General features: G+C 41.0%; 1 protein-coding gene across 2 annotated transcripts in view; it reads left to right on the top strand.

Annotated features, from left to right (window-relative positions):
* Positions 1–15482, top strand: part of LBHD2 (LBH domain containing 2) — a 56127-nt gene that overhangs the window by 19866 nt on the left and 20779 nt on the right. For both annotated transcript variants that reach the window (XM_075330912.1, XM_075330913.1), the window contains exons 2-3: positions 11142–11229; positions 14116–14296. In XM_075330912.1, the coding sequence (XP_075187027.1) occupies positions 11143–11229; positions 14116–14296 (268 nt within the window). In that variant the 5' untranslated portion in view covers position 11142. The remainder of the gene's footprint in view (positions 1–11141; positions 11230–14115; positions 14297–15482) is intronic.

The raw sequence follows: 15482 nt of genomic DNA, 5'->3' as shown, positions 1-15482 counted from the left end.
ATCATGGGCCTCTTGGCTGCATCTCTGATCAGTCTTCTACTTGTGTGAGATGATAGTTTGGATGGAGGCCGGGTCTTGGTAGATTTGCAGTGGTATGATTCTCCTTCCATTTCAATATGATCGCTTGCACAGGGCTCCTTGGGATGTTTAAAGTTGTGGAAATCTTTTTGTAACCAAATCTGGCTTTAAACTTCTCCCCAACAGTATCCTGGACCTGCCTGTTGTGTTCCTTGAATTCGTATAGACCTGGCTCACTATGAATGCGGGTGCTCTAGGGAAACAGTCAATACTCCAAAAATACAAAATTATCCCCGGCACTCCAAGAGAAAAAAGAAACAATGTCTGGGTATTTTTGATGTTTTTTATTGTGAATAGTCTTATCTCGACGTTTCGGTCATACCTTGACCTTTATCAAGAGAATTAATCAGACTATAGAAAGAGAACATAAAAAAACAGAAATTAATACATAATACAGGAGAAGAATTACCAGGAGACACAGCTCCGGTTATTTATATACATTGTACACAAAAGGAGTATACATTACAATGGTAAGGTACAGAGTCAAAGATATATATAAGATAATAACATCTGTATACACCCAAGAAGAAAGAACAACATGTTGTTGTTCTTTCTTCTTGGGTGTATACAGATGTTATTATCTTATATATATCTTTGACTCTGTACCTTACCATTGTAATGTATACTCCTTTTGTGTACAATGTATATAAATAACCGGAGCTGTGTCTCCTGGTAATTCTTCTCCTGTATTATGTATTAATTCCTGTTTTTTTATGTTCTCTTTCTATAGTCTGATTAATTCTCTTGATAAAGGTCAAGGTATGACCGAAACGTCGAGATAAGACTATTCACAATAAAAAACATCAAAAATACCCAGACATTGTTTCTTTTTTCTCTTGGAGTGCCGGGGATAATTTTGTATTTTTGTTGTGTTCCTTGGTCTTCATGATGCTCTCTGTGCTTTACACAGAACCCTGAGGCTATCACAGAACAGGGGCATTTATACGGAGACTTGATTACACACAGGGGCTTATATTTATCATCAGTCATTTAGGACAACATTGAATCATTCACAGATCCTCAATGAACTTCTGGAGGGAGTTTGCTGCACTGAAAGTAAAGGGGATGAATAATATTGCACGCCACAATTTTCAGTTTATTATTTTTTACAAGCGTTTAAAATAAGCAATAAATATCGTTCATCTTCACAATTGTGTCACTTGTTGTTGATTCTTCACCAAAACATTAACATTTTTATCTTTATGTTTAAATCCTGAAATGTGGGAAAAGGTTGAAAAATTCAAGGGGGCCTAATACTTTCGCAAGGCACTGTAAGTGGTTATTTGGAATCACCAAATTTTGGAAAGTTTTCATAAAAGTTGGGTATTTCCAGGTAAAATGAGAGGTGGAAATTAAAGGGGAAGTTAATATTCAAAAAACATGGCTGCTTTCTTTCAGAAAATGCACCACCCTTGACCATGAGTTGTGTAATTTACTGCATCTCCTTTCAATGAAGCCAAGTTACAGTACCAGACACAACCTGTCACAGGTAACAAACAGTCCTGTGGTGTCCGGCAATAGAGGGTCACAGTGTTTGGCTGTGCAATCTGCTCTCTGACATTTTATTATTCCTACTTGGTGTATTTGGTATCTTACGTATCTCCTCTGCTTGGTTTTCATCCCTTTCCCTTTAGGACCCTGCAGATTTCCTCAGCCTTTCAGCTGCTTTCATCAGCACTTCCCTTTATGTCTTTATATAACCTCATTCCCCCTTACTCTGTGCTGGTGATAGATCTAATACCCTTATCAAGTTTTCAGTGCAAGCAGTCGACTTGTATTCATCTGGAGAAACTTTGTTGTTGTTTGCAGTTCCTCTCCTAGAGGCATCTGGAGATAAATTGTTCGTTCACTTTACCCGTTTGTTATCCCTGTGTCTTCTTTAGAGCTTGGGGTTGACTAAGTGCTCATCCCATCCAGGGTCAGCCAGGAGTCAGGTATACAGCTCGGCGCATAGGTGTGGAACCTATCTAGGGTGGTGAGGGAAGCCAGAGGACAGGTATCCTGCTCAGTGCATAAGTGCAAAATCTATCTAGGGTGGTGAAGAAACCCAAGGCCTAGTAGTAGGCTTGGTCAGGGTCACCATCCCACTCTTCCGTAGACACAGGGCTTCCCTTCAATCTCGCTGTTCACTTGGTACTTCCCTAGTGTGACACAACCCATGTTCAGGTTTCTGAAAGAAAGTAGCCATCACTTTTGCTAAGTTTTGGATTTCCTTTAAGCCATAAATGTTTATTGCTCCTTTAAGAGCTCCTCTAAGAGCTGCACAAGATCTGCCAAGTTGTCCGTTCCCTGCTCCGGGCAAAGATGGTTGTAGGAGGACTCTGCTCACCGCTGCATATCGGTACCTCGCGCCTCATTGAGGCACTATGAATGCCATCCACTGTAGGAAAAACCCAGCAGAACTTTTCTGATCTTGTCGTCTGAAGATGTCTGAAGTGACATGTGTTGTGTGTGGGATGTCATCTCCCCGACAGACTGTTCTGGAGAACAGGAAGAGCTCGATCCAATGGACATTACAATAAAACATTACAGTCCAATAATCCTGCGGTGCCTGCGGAGCTGTGCGCCCTCCTCTGAGAGAACGAAAACATATCTTTCTACAGCAGAAGTGCTGAGGGGGGGGTGCACTTACTTAAAGGGAGCTTTCATTTTTTTAAAAACACTTCACTCTATAAATCTACAGAATAAACTGAGTGACTTCGTAAATACTTTGCTTTACTGGTTTTGTTCTGATTTCCAGTTATCTGCTTTTGTTTTCTCCATTTCTCTGGGTAAGCTCCGCCCTGATATCAGACATATAGCTGTCACATGACCTCCCACAATGCACCGCTCCCTGGAAGGTGCAGAATTCTCACAGTAACTTTATATATATCAATGATGAAGAAGACGCACTGAGAATGATGGGAGTTATCGTCGCTTCCTTTTTAAAGCGGTATTGCCACTGTAATCCCTTTATGATTGGCGGGGTCTGGTCTGGGAAAGACGTCTCCTCAGCATTTCCTCTGTGCATTGTGGGAGCTGAGGGTGGATGGAATACATTGCACTTAGTGATGAGAAAATCGGGTGAAATTCAAAATTTTGGTTACAATTTTGCCCAAAACTTTTATTTGCACTGAATTTATTTACATATAAGTTATGTTCTGAGGTCTCTACTGACCACTGAGCAGTATAAACATGTTAATATATATATATATATATATATATATATATATATATATATATATATATATATATATACTTCCTCACCTGTCAATCATCTGTCCAGCCGCACAGGCAGGGTCTATTCCCTCGTCTTTGATTTCATAGAGCCAGAGAAGAGAGCAGATAGCTGGAGAACATGTAGCTGGAGAGTTGTATTTAACTGTTTGGCTGCACCGTGATGTACCGAGCACCTGTTTTGGTTTAAACAGTCATTCTGTGCTGACTGACTCCATATAGCTCAGGCCTTTAGAGTCTGAGCTGTAGCTCTTGAGGTTTTTTGTTATATCTCTGGAGTTCATTTTCTAACATTATTTTAAGACAAAAATGCTTCAGATCAGCGATCAGCAAACTGCCAAAACTTCTGCTTTTATAGAGATGGTCAGACTTACTAATAAAGAGTTAATTAAGGACCTTTAATTAATAATACCTGAATAATCAACTTATTTTGTGGTAGTAAAAAAAAAAGATAGAAAAATGTTAAAAATAATGTTTCTAAAATTCACAAATAATTGAAACAAGCGTGGAAATAAAACCCCATGTATCACGCACATATGTATTTATATGTGTGTGCATGTATGTATGTACGTATGTATGTGTGTATGTATGTGTATGTATATGTATGTATGTGTATGTAGGTATATATGTAGGTGTGTGCATTTATGTATGTGTGTATGTATGTATATGTGTGTGCATATATGTATGTGTGTATATGTATGTATGTGTATGTATGTACATGTGTATGTATGTGATGTATGTACAGTACAGACCAAAAGTTTGGACACACCTCATCTCTAGAACAACTTTTAAGAGGAGACATTGTGCAGCAGCCTTCATGGTAAAATAGCTGCTAGGAAACCACTGCTAAGGACAGGCAACAAGCAGAAGAGACTTGTTTGGGATAAAGAACACAAGGAATGGACATTAGACCAGTGGAAATCTGTGCTTTGCTCTGATGAGTCCAAATATGAGATCTTTGGATCCAACCACCGTGTCTTTGTAGAAAAGGTGAGCGGATGGACTCTACATGGCTGGTTCGCACCGTGAAGCATGGAGGAGGAGGAAGTGTGACGTGTGGGGGGGCTTTGCTGGTGACACTGTTGGGGATTTATTTAAAATTGAAGGCATACAGAACCAGCATGGCTACCATAGCATCTTGCAGCAGCGTGCTATTCCATCTAGTTTGCGTTTAGTTGGACTATCATTTATTTTTCAACAGGACAATGACCCCAAACACACCTCCAGGCTGTGTAAGGGCTATTTGACTAAGAAGGAGAGTGATGGAGTGCTACGCCAGATGACCTGGCCTCCACAGTCACCAGACCTGAACCAAATCGAGATGGTTTGGGGTGAGCTGGACCGCAGAGTGAAGGCAAAAGGGCCAACAAGGGCTAAGCATCTCTAGGAACTCCTTCAAGACTGTTAGAAAACCATTTCCGGTGACTACCTCTTGAAGCTCATCAAGAGAATGCCAAGAGTGTGCAAAGCAGTAATCAAAGCAAAAGGTGGCTACTGTGAAGGACCTAGAATATGAGACATATTTTCAGTTGTTTCACACTTTTGTGTTAAGTATTTCATTCCACATGTTTTCAATCATAGTTTTGATGCCTTCAATGTGAATCTACAATTTTCAGAGTCATGAAAATAAAGAAAACGTTTTGAATGAGGTGTGTCTAAACTTTTGGTCTGTACTGTATGTGTCTATGTGTGTATGTATGTGGGTGTATGTATGTGTGTGTATGTATGTGTGCATCTATGTGGGTGTATGTATGTAGGTATATATGTATGTATGTCTTTGCCTGTGTACATGTATGTATATGTATGTGTGTATGTAGGTATATATGTATGTATTTGTCTGTGTACATGTATGTATATGTATGTGTGTTACAGCTTTCTCACCAGGGCCAGTCTATTACTGAAGTCTGATGTATAGTCTTTACATGTCTAAAATAAAGACCTCACGGTGGCGGAGGCTGATACATTACGTACTGCGGCACAATAGCGCCGTCCGCCCTCCTAAGGGCTTTATTGCGGCGGATTATGATCAGACATTATGACAAACACTTCAGTGAATGCGGAGGATCAGCCACATACAGGGACTTAAAGGGGAACTGAATCGCAAGGGAAAAATTGCCATACTTTAGGTGAGATGACAATCATGGGTTCTTCATAAAACAAGGATTCTAGAGCATCTTTGTTTACGTTTCTGCATCCTGACATTCCTCTCTTATTCCTCCTGTAAATTTATTAGTAAAGTGACAACTGGGTGTTACCATTCCCCTTGTGAAAGGGGCGGGCTCCTTCAGTGTAGCACAGTTTCGGCTGATTGGAGTGGGCAGGAACACATTCCTAATGTTGATTTATTTATACATTTCCAGGAGGAATAATAGAGGAATGACTTGATATAGGCATCTTAGGAAAGATGTTTCAGGCTGGATATTCTATGGAGAATACAAATAGAAAAGGCGATGGGAAAATCCAACGTTTATGGCTTTGCTACATCTAGCACATACGGCACCTACAGCCGCCGATGAAGAGATGGACAGTGTAATTTTTCCAAAAATAGCGCCACCCTTGATTACAGGTCGTGTGGGGTATTGCTGCCGAGTCCAATCCAAATATGCTGCAGTACCACACACAACCCATGCACAGGGGTGGCGCTGTGTCCAGAACAAAGGAGAAGTTTTCCCCCTTGTGCCTCATTTGTATCCGTTTTTTTTATTGGGCCTTTAAGAGATAAACTGTGACTTTGTCACGATCGTTAATATTGATCTCCTCGGACAAGTCATCGAGGAAAATCGATTCTTCCAGGACGAAGGGCGAGCGAGAGCTGTAGGAAAAAAATAGTTTCCACGAAAGAGATTGAGCGGTGGAGCGTTCTCCGTGCTCTCGGAGGATGATTTCATGGATTATTATAATACGAATATTCACACGGCGGCACAGCGTGGCATGGCGTGGCGCGGCGCCACTCACCTCCTTGTACACGCATCATACATGACCCGAATATATCTCCAAACGGATATGATGCCTTTCACAGCTGAGGATTTAGTTGTATCCAGTTGCGAAAGACATGAATTTGTTACAATGTATACAATGTATCAATGCAGGTAAAATGTATCAGTCTGGAGTGTGACGACCAATGGAATCATCAGTTTGTTACAATGTATCAGTCTGGAGTGTGACGACCAATGGAATCATCAGTTTGTTACAATGTATCAGTCTGGAGTGTGACGACCAATGGAATCATCAGTTTGTTACAATGTATCAGTCTGGAGTCTTACGACCAATGGAATCATCAGTTTGTCACAATGTATCAGTCTGGAGTCTGACGACCAATGGAATCATCAGTTTGTCACAATGTATCAGTCTGGAGTGTGACGACCAATGGAATCATCAGTTTGTTACAATGTATCAGTCTGGAGTCTGACGACCAATGGAATCATCAGTTTGTTACAATGTATCAGTCTGGAGTGTGACGACCAATGGAATCATCAGTTTGTTACAATGTATCAGTCTGGAGTGTGACGACCAATGGAATCATCAGTTTGTTACAATGTATCAGTCTGGAGTCTTACGACCAATGGAATCATCAGTTTGTCACAATGTATCAGTCTGGAGTCTGACGACCAATGGAATCATCAGTTTGTCACAATGTATCAGTCTGGAGTGTGACGACCAATGGAATCATCAGTTTGTTACAATGTATCAGTCTGGAGTCTGACGACCAATGGAATCATCAGTTTGTTACAATGTATCAGTCTGGAGTGTGACGACCAATGGAATCATCAGTTTGTTACAATGTATCAGTCTGGAGTGTGACGACCAATGGAATCATCAGTTTGTTACAATGTATCAGTCTGGAGTGTGACGACCAATGGAATCATCAGTTTGTTACAATGTATCAGTCTGGAGTCTGACGACCAATGGAATAATCAGTTTGTTACAATGTATCAGTCTGGAGTCTGACGACCAATGGAATCATCAGTTTGTTACAATGTATCAGTCTGGAGTCTGACGACCAATGGAATCATCAGTTTGTCACAATGTATCAGTCTGGAGTCTGACGACCAATGCAATAAACCTGTAACTTTAGGTCTGTGGATATAAACAGGAATCCACCTCTGAAGTGACAGAAAGCAGAGGTCTTAAAAAAGGCAGACAATTAAAAAAAAAAGTTTTATTAGAAGTTTAAAAAACTTTTCATTATCCAGGAATTGAGATTTATGACCATAAAGGCCTTTTAAAGGGGTTAGATAAATATGGCTGATTTTTTTTCCTTCCAAAAAAATGGCGCCACCCCTGTACACAGGTTGAGTTTGGTATTGTTGTTTAACTCCATTAACTACAATACAGCTTGCCTGCAGTACCACACACAACCTATTCACCATTGGTGGCGCTGTGACAGAATTTTCTAATCCTAAACAAGCTTTAATGGAAACCCGATCTGATTGCTATTGGTAGAGGCAGATGTCGGCTGTACAAAACAGCCGGCATCTGCACTGTCTGGCTTTCTAGAAAGCAAATGACCAGGCAGACAGACTTAAATTAATGGGAAAATATGGAAAAAGGGCAAATTTATAACTTTAGGAGATGTATAGATAAATGAAAGCTGGCTCTGATTGCTGCTGGTAGAGGCAGATGTCGGCTGTACACAACAGCAGGCATCTGCACTGTCTGGCATTCTAGAAGGCAAATGTCCAGGCAGATAGATTTAAACTAGTGGGAAAATATGGAAAAGGGGCAAGTTTATAACTTTCGGAGGTGTATAGGACGCCTAGCTGACGCCCAAGAGGATCTTGTAATGATGGTCATGTTGGTTGACAGACGAGAGCAACTCAAGGATTGTTCAAGGACAACTACTTCCATGATATTGTACATGCTGGGGGTTATAGCTGCTCCATGGTCAGTCCGCTCTATAGTAACATTGATATCTCTGTATATAAACCTCGCAGTCAGGGATCTCGTGATGTTATATCTGACAGCAGGACGGCGGCGGCGCCGCTCATGGCAGCCATACATCTGCTCCATGGAACCGGCAGATGATCCGATGTTTTCACTAAAGGTTTAGTAAATGAGAAGTAAATAAGATGTAATTGGCTGAAACACTTTCTAAATTAGTCATCAGATGAGAGAGGAATAATATAATGTCACAGGCGCCGGCATCTGACTGCACGAGCGCTAGATCCTATACCCTGAACCAAAGGGATCCGGGGAAAAGGGAACCAAAGACAATGGGCATCAGAATAAAATATAGATTATATCAGCAGCAGTATAATAGATCTATTCATATACATAGGAACAGTATTATAGCATTATAGTAGTTACCATATATCCATGTACATAGGGGCAGTATTATAGTAGTTATATTCTTGTACATAGGGGCAGTATTATAGTAATTATATTCTTGTACATAGGGGCAGTATTATAGTAGTTATATTCTTGTACATAGGGGCAGTATTATAGTAATTATATTCTTGTACATAGGGGCAGTATTATAGTAATTATATTCTTGTACATAGGGGCAGTATTATAGTAGTTATATTCTTGTACATAGGGGCAGTATTATAGTAATTATATTCTTGTACATAGGGGCAGTATTATAGTAGTTATATTCTTGTACATAGGGGCAGTATTATAGTAGTTATATTCTTGTACATAGGGGCAGTATTATAGCAGTTATATTCTTGTACATAGGGAGCAGTATTATAGCAGTTATATTCTTGTATATAGGGGGCAGTATTATAGTAGTTATATTCTTGTACATAGGGGCAGTATTATAGTAGTTATATTCTTGTACATAGGGGCAGTATTATAGTAGTTAAATTCTTGTATATAGGGGCAGTATTATAGTAGTTATATTCTTGTATATAGAGGGCAGTATTATAGTAGTTATATTCTTGTACATAGGGGCAGTATTATAGTAGTTATATTCTTGTATATAGAGGGCAGTATTATAGTAGTTATATTCTTGTACATAGGGGCAGTATTATAGTAGTTATATTCTTGTATATAGAAAACAGTATTATAGTAGTTATGTTCTTGTACATAGGGGGCAGTATTATAGTAATTATATTCTTGTATATAGAGGGCAGTATTATAGTAGTTATATTCTTGTACATAGGGGCAGTATTATAGTGGTTATATTCTTGCACATAGGGGCAGTATTATAGTAGTTATATTCTTGTACATAGGGGACGGTATTATAGTAGTTATATTCTTGTACATAGGGGCAGTATTATAGTAGTTATATTCTTGTACATAGGGGCAGTATTATAGTAGTTATATTCTTATACATGGGGTCAGTATTATAGTAGTTATATTCTTGTACATAGGCACAGTATTATAGTAGTTATATTCTTGTACATAGGAGCAGTATTATAGCAGTTATATTCTTGTATCTAGAGGGCAGTATTATAGTAGTTATATTCTTGTATATAGGGGCAGTATTATAGTAGTTATATTCTTGTACATACAGGGCAGTATTATAGTAGTTATATTCTTGTATATAGGAGCAGTATTATAGTAGTTATATTCTTGTATATAGAGGGCAGTATTATAGTAGTTATATTCTTGTACATAGGGGCAGTATTATAGTAGTTATACTCTTGTATCTAGAGGGCAGTATTATAGTAGTTATATTCTTGTATATAGGGGCAGTATTATAGTAGTTATATTCTTGTACATAGGGGCAGTATTATAGTAGTTATATTCTTGTATATAGGAGCAGTATTATAATAGTTATATTCTTGTATATAGAGGGCAGTATTATAGTAGTTATATTCTTGTACATAGGGGCAGTATTATAGTAGTTATATTCTTGTACATAGGGGATAGTATTATAGTAGTTATATTCTTGTACATAGGGGATAGTATTATAGTAGTTATATTCTTGTACATAGGGGCAGTATTATAGTAGTTATATTCTTGTACATAGGGGGCAGTATTATAGTAGTTATATTCTTGTATATAGGGAGCAGTATTATAGTAGTTATATTCTTGTACATAGGGGCAGTATTATAGTAGTTATATTCTTGTACATAGGGGATCGTATTATAGTAGTTATATTCTTGTACATAGGAGCAGTATTATAGTAGTTATATTCTTGTACATAGGGGCAGTATTATAGTAGTTATATTCTTGTACATAGGGGCAGTATTATAGTGGTTATATTCTTGTACATAGGAGCAGTATTATAGCAGTTATATTCTTGTATATAGGGGCAGTATTATAGTAGTTATATTCTTGTACATAGGAGCAGTATTATAGTACTTATATTCTTGTATATAGGGGGCAGTATTATAGTAGTTATATTCTTGTATATAGGGGGCAGTATTATAGTAGTTATATTAGTCCTCCTATATTCAGCCCCATTGTTCCCCGTCCTCTTGGACGCTGTGCTTAGTGGCGGTATATCTGGGGCTGTGTATGAGGCACATGTAACTTGTTATACATGTTTTGGGTGGTGATATCTTTCTCATTCTTTCCGCTGTGTACTTTGTGCTTGTTGCTCGCATTCTCCTATAAGTCAGTTGATCCGTGTAACTTGCTCGTCTGTCAGTTCTGAGGAAAGTCGTAGGTGGTGGGACTGAAATCAGGGCCAAATCCCAGTAAATAAATGGAGCTAAACCTTCAGCAAACACATTTTTGACCTTGGATTAGATACAAATATTTCTGTGAGATCTCAGCTGGAAACATTCGGAGTTGTTTTGCAGCAGTTGGGGAGGACGTCTGCGGAGAGGGTGTGGGTCAGAGGTCTGAGACGTCTTCAGGTGTCATTCCATTCTGCTCACCTGCCGGTCGCGCCTCTTTTTAGTTTTCAGGGTGCAGGTTTCGTAACCTTCTCATTGTCTTTTCCATCTCTGCAGTATGACGGAGGTAATGAATACGTGTGAACCTGGGATGGAAGAGTTTACGCTCAGTGCGCCGTCCGGGGCTGAAGGACACGCGGTGCAGGTAAGGTCCATGCTCTCACGATACATCTGCAGCTTTGGGCTCCTTGTACATATTTTACAGCTTGACACAGACACTAAAAATGGCGTCAGACTCATTAAAGCCGTTTCCAATTATGAAGATACCACCAAGACGTGAAGAACCTGGTGCTTTCTTGCCCCCACTCCACCCTTAGCCCAATGTGTTCTCCTGTAGTGATGGGCGAACCCAGACTGTAAAAGTCCGGATCTACACGGGTAACCTAGTTCCTGTTCACCGACTTCAGGCATGGACTTTATAGGATATTCCGGGTACCTATCCGGATATGACGTAGTAAAAACAAATAAAGGGAAAAGCAGATGCGTTATACTTACCAAGTCTCTGCACAGCTGTAACACTACTTCTGGGACCGCTCATTATCCCTCATACATATTCACTGCTTCCCCCGCCCACGGGAAGTCCTGGAGTTTGTGATTGGTTGCAACCAGACCGCACCCAAACCCTGTGTGACAGCGTCTGACTGCTTGGAGTCACACACACTGTCTGTGTGTCTATATTGGTATAAAGATAAATAAATTGGCTTAGGGTCCCTCAGATTTTGATACCCAGCACAAATAAAGCCTACGGCTACAGACTGCAGCCCTCAGCCGTGCACTTATTTTGGTTGTGTATCAAAATACAAGGGACCCCATGCCGCTTTTTTACAAATTATTTAAATAAATGATTTTAAAAACAAGGCATGTGGTCCCCTAAATTTTGATACCCAGCCATAATAAAGCTGGGAGCTGGTATTCTCAGGATGGGGAGGCCCATGGTTACTGGGCTCCCCCCTGCCTAAACATAGCAACCTGCAGCTGCCCATAATTGTCACAGTCATTAGGTGTAACAATTCCGACACTTTACCCTGTTCATCCAGATTGTCCTGGTGCGGTGGCAATCTGGGTAATATAAGGGGTTAATGACAGCTCACAACTGCCACTAAGCCCTAGATTAGTAATGGGATTAGTAATTACTAATGTGTAAGAAAAAAAAAATAAAACCCAAAACACAGAAAAAATCCTTTATTGGAAATAAAATACAACCCCCTTCACCCCTTTTTTAACCCTAAACACACAGGTTCAAGGTAATTTACACCAGATCCCATGATGATGCCAAGTCTCTGCCTGAAGCCACAGTGTGCAGACATGTTCTGTGCCAGCGCGCTGTGACTTCAGTATGTATGTAGCAGAGCTGGAATTGTCATGGGACCTCTGCTACATAATAAAGGCACAGCGCGTGGACACAGAACATGTCCGCACGCTGTGGGCTTCAGGCAGATACTGAGTAGTAGCGATGAGCAGTGACTTCCCTCAGTTTATTTGCGGTCTCAGCTGGAGGTTCCCACGGTACCTCACCTCTGGCCGCAGGTAAACTGACCTCAAATGACCTAATTGAACTCAATGACCTCACCTTAGGTGAGGTCACGGAGATCACAGACCTGCACTTCCTGGCAGAAAATCGCGCTTTTTTGCAAACAAATGCAGATTTGGTGGTGAAATTTATACACCATATTCCTGCACCAAATCAGTATCTCCTGGCAAAAAAACTGCGTCACTATCACATTAAAACTGCATCATGTTTTGATGCATTTTTTTTTTTACAGCAGATGCAGATTAGGTGCAGGAATATGGTGTTTAAATTTCAGCACCAATCTGCGTCTCTTGGCAAAAAAAAGCGATTTTCTGCCAGTAGATGCAGGTCTGTGATCTCAGTGAACTTATCTGAGGTAAGGTCACTGAGTTCAATGAGGTTGCCTGAGGTTGGTTACCTGCGGTCACAGGTGGAGGACCGTGGGAACCTCCAGCTGTAACCGCAAACAAACTGAGTCATATCACTGCTCTTCGCTGCGGCTAAGTCAGTCTCTGCCTGAAGCCACAGTGTGCGGACATGTTCTGTGCCAGCGAGCTGTGACTTCAGTATGTATGTAGCAGAACTGGAATTTTCATGGGACCTCATGTGGATGACGTCATAACTGTGTGTTTGGGGTTAATAAAGGGGTGAAAGAGGTTTTTTTTCGTATTTTATTTCAAATAAAGGATGTTTTCATTGTTTGTGTTTATTTCATCTAATGGATGCAACAATTCTAGGCAGCTGCTATATTTATGCTGGGGTGCCCAATAAGCATGGGTCTCCCCAGCCTCAGAATACCAGCCTCGAGCTGTCAGATTAATCATGGCTGGGTATCAAAACCGGGGTGACTGCACACCGTTGTTTTTAAATGATTTAATTAAATAATGAAAAAAAACCACATGGGGTCCTTTTTATTTTCATACACTCAAGATAAGCGCACGGCTGGGGGCTGCAGCCTGGAGCCGTATGCTTTATCTGTGCTCGGTATCAATATATGGGGAACCCTACACCCCGATAGGGACAGATACAGCGTGTGTGATTACAAGCAGTCAGATACACTGTTACACAGGGTGGGGCCGTGGTCCAACTGCAACCAATCACAGATGCCGGGACTGCCAGTGGGCGGGGGAAGCAGTGCATATTCATGAGGTTAATGAGTGGACCCAGAGGTAGCGTTACAGCCGCATGGGAACCTGCTCTAATCCCCCTATCCCTTCTATCACCATTTTAAACCGCATGATTTGGGTCCCCATATACTTATATGGGGATCGGCGTCTGGCCAGATATGCGGGATTAATTCTGGGCACGAAACGTATATTTTTTTTAAACCCAGTTGGAGCCGCTGATCCAGGGTATCTGAGGGTCCACCCATCACTATTCTCCTCCTTTGTAGTGACAACTGAAATGAAGCCGACTTTTCGTACCATACGAAGACCTCCCAAAGACATTATATATTTGTGTCTGTCTTCCATGAAGATGAAGCATATGATATTCATATATTATTTCACTATCCTATTCCAGATATTCCCAGACTCCCATGACAAGCACCCGAAACTAACAAAGCGGTTACCATCGATAGTGGTGGAGCCCACAGAGTCTGGGGACGTAGAGAGCGGAGAGCTGCGCTGGCCTCCAGAGGACATCTCACCCACAGACGACAAGCGGGAGGCAAAATCATGCCAAGGGTGTTCAGATATTGAAGGTAAGAACAAACGTGGCCTTCACGGGCCAAAAACACTACACAAAGCCGCATGCGAGAATAGGCTCTGCAGCACCAAGAACATGCATTGTAACAATGGAAAGCCAGAGCTGCACTCACTATTCTGCTGGTGCAGTCACTGTGCACATGCATTACATTACTGATCCTGAGTTACCTCCTGTATTATACTCCAGAGCTGCACTCACTATTCTGCTGGTGCAGTCACTGTGCACATGCATTACATTACTGATCCTGAGTTACCTCCTGTATTATACTCCAGAGCTGCACTCACTCTTCTGCTGGTGCAGTCACTGTGTACATACATTACATTACTGATCCTGAGTTACCTCCTGTATTATACTCCAGAGCTGCACTCACTCTTCTGCTGGTGCAGTACATGCATTACATGACTGATCCTGAGTTACCTCCTGTATTATATTCCAGAGCTGCACTCACTATTCTGCTGGTGCAGTCACTGTGTACATACATTACATTACTGATCCTGAGTTACCTCCTGTATTATACTCCAGAGCTGCACTCACTATTCTGCTGGTGCAGTCGCTGCGTACATACATTACTTACCCTGAGTTGCCTCCTGTTTTATAAAGTGCAGGTCAATCATACAAATGTAGGCTCCCTTAATAACAGAGCTCTGTAGATCCTGATATTTGGGGGTCCCAGTGGTCAGACCCCCATGGATCAGTAAATTTTCCCCGATCCCACGTACAGGTAATAACTTACAACACTAGGAATAACCCTTTAGCTCAGTAATAATTATGACCTCCCATCATCGGGGCAGAGAAGGGTTATTGGGTCTCTGGTTCTGTTGTGCTTTTGGGCACATGACTGCCCGATCCACCCGCGGTAATTAACAAAGAAATCTAAGGCTGCAGATGATTGGCCGATCCTGAACCAAAGTGGAACCCGATCAATTCTGGTATAAAGTAATAAAATTACAGCAAATTAGACTCAATTTTCCTCCCAAATACACGGAACCCGCGTCACAGAGTAACGGGAACCAGAGTCCTAAATCACAGACCCTCCAGCAGCCGCACAGGCGGGGCGAGGCGCCGGGAATAGAGTTAGGTCCAGAAATATTTGGACAGTGACACAAGTTTTGTTATTTTAGCTGTTTACAAAAACATGTTCAGAAATACAATTATATATATTATATGGGCTGAAAGTGCAC

This window comes from Anomaloglossus baeobatrachus, chromosome 12 (genome assembly GCF_048569485.1).
Source record: "Anomaloglossus baeobatrachus isolate aAnoBae1 chromosome 12, aAnoBae1.hap1, whole genome shotgun sequence".
Taxonomy (NCBI): Eukaryota; Metazoa; Chordata; class Amphibia; order Anura; family Aromobatidae; genus Anomaloglossus; species Anomaloglossus baeobatrachus.
Note: the sequence above shows the minus strand (reverse complement) of the source record. Positions and strands in the feature narration are given on the sequence as shown.